This window comes from Littorina saxatilis, linkage group LG17 (assembly GCF_037325665.1).
Source record: "Littorina saxatilis isolate snail1 linkage group LG17, US_GU_Lsax_2.0, whole genome shotgun sequence".
Classification (NCBI taxonomy): domain Eukaryota; kingdom Metazoa; phylum Mollusca; class Gastropoda; order Littorinimorpha; family Littorinidae; genus Littorina; species Littorina saxatilis.
The window spans coordinates 48,402,160-48,404,050 of record NC_090261.1 but is presented as its reverse complement, the minus strand read 5'-3'; the positions used below and the strand labels follow the sequence as shown (position 1 = coordinate 48,404,050).

General features: G+C 47.1%; 1 protein-coding gene across 1 annotated transcript; it reads right to left on the bottom strand.

Moving 5' to 3' along the window:
• Positions 1 to 361: 361 nt before the first annotated feature.
• Positions 362 to 1,458, bottom strand: LOC138953303 (mucin-5AC-like). The gene is made up of 2 exons (XM_070325103.1): positions 1,146 to 1,458; positions 362 to 612 (listed from the first exon to the last, which is right to left on the bottom strand). The coding sequence occupies exons 1-2, from the start codon at positions 1,456 to 1,458 to the stop codon at positions 362 to 364; spliced, it is 564 nt and encodes a 187-aa protein (XP_070181204.1).
• Between the last annotated feature and the right edge of the window lie 433 nt (positions 1,459 to 1,891).

Below are 1,891 nucleotides of genomic sequence, written 5' to 3'. Positions count from 1 at the left end.
TACCACCACTACAATGACCACCACCACTACAATGACTACCACCACTACAATGACTACCACCACTACAATGACTACCACCACTACAATGACTACCACCACTACAATGACCACCACCACTACAATGACTACCACCACTACAATGACCACCACCACTACAATGACCACCACCACTACAATGACTACCACCACTACAACGACTACCACCACTACAACGACTACCATGACTACCACCACTACAATGGCCATCCCTACAAATGCTTTTGTTTTAACAAGGCAAATCAAAGAATTTAGTTCAGGAAGCCCCATGGGGGTACACGCATGATTACCCTCACATGGATGTAATATATAGATATACCCGAATTTAACCGTACCTTGCCATATTGGGGTTGTTGAAGGTGTGTCCAGCGGGAGACATAACGGGGAGGAAGAAGCCGGGGTTGTTGTTGTGGAGGTGGTGCTGCACCATCTTGACCAGCGTGGACAGCTCGTGGTCGCGGTAGGCTGCCGCCGTGCTGTGGATATGGCTGGCGATCTCCGTCAGCGTGGGCGTGGTTGTATGGCAAGCCGTGATGGCTGCCACTATCAGCTCCACGGCGTTCTTTGGAATTTTCACTGCAAAAAAACAAAGGATTAAAAATAAGCTTGTTCAACAACCCACCCGTACGCACACACGCACGGACGCACACACGCGCACACACACACGCACACACACACGCACGCACGTATGCACACACACACGCACACACACACACACGCACGCACATACACACACGCACACACACACACACGCACACACGCACGCACACACTAACTTACAAAAGAGGAACAACAACCACCCCCCCACCACCCCCAACAACAACAACAACATCTAACACGATGTTGTCGCGGTATGACAAGCCGTGACTGGTGGAGGCTATCAGCTCTGTGGCGTTCTTTGAAAAGCTTAATTAATACTCCTAGAAAACCAAGGATTTAAGAAGAAAACTAATATAAAATTAGGAAAAAGAAAAGCCTGTCCCGTGGAAGCGACGTCACATACTGAAAGATGAGTAAACATTGTGAGATGTATTCAGCTTGACGGCGAACCTCACATTATGATAATAAGGAGATTTTCCAAGAGTTTACAATTTAGTAAGCATCCTTACCTTCCGTATTCTTGCCTTCAGAATCTGCAGCAGGCGTTGTAGCAGACGTGTCTGCGGCGGTGGTAGTAGTAACATCGCTGGCAGTGGTCTTCGTGTCGCTGCTGTCGTTGACTTTGGTGCCATTTCTCTCAGAGGTGGAAGCATTTACTGTCTTCAAGTTCGCTTCCAACTCTCCGGGCGCCGTGTAGGGGGTGGGCCAGCAGGAGCCAGTATTGCTTTGGTAGGTACTCCATATCGCGCTGGTGGTGGTGGTAGGGGCAGGGGTACTACAGGTTGACTGTGGAAAGTTCATGTAGAAGTTATGGTTGGCCATTACGTCGATCTCAAAACTGGTTCGCGGTAACTTTTCTGCTTCCTTTTAAGTTTTGTTTCTTGAATCGCTGTCGAGCAAGTCAGTTTGTCATCCTGACTCAAAAGTCGCTGATCAACTACTCAGTGTTACGAATCAGAGAACGGTTGTACGTTGATGGCTACTGTTGTTGCTGTCTTGACGGCTAAGAATAGTGCTATTTTATGAAGTCACTGAAAGTTTAATGAACTAGTCGAATTCAGTAATAATAATGCTAATAATGGTAATGGTAATGACGGGTTTGGGTTTCACTTCATTTTGATCAGGCGAAGCAGAAACATTGCACAAAAGTTCATCAGCAAAGATCATGCAGCCCAAGATAGTCGATTTCTACCAATGTAGCCTAACAGAATCCAAAAAAAAACTTCGTCCAAAACAGAGGCTACACCCCGCAGCA

Bases quoted from the DNA above. Each gene is read 5' to 3' on its own strand.
- LOC138953303 (XM_070325103.1), bottom strand. From the start codon at position 1,458: ATGGCCAACCATAACTTCTACATGAACTTTCCACAGTCAACCTGTAGT. The intron at 613-1,145 runs GTAAGGATGCTT...GTTTTTTTGCAG, and splicing joins TGAAGGCAAGAATACGGAAG to TGAAAATTCCAAAGAACGCC.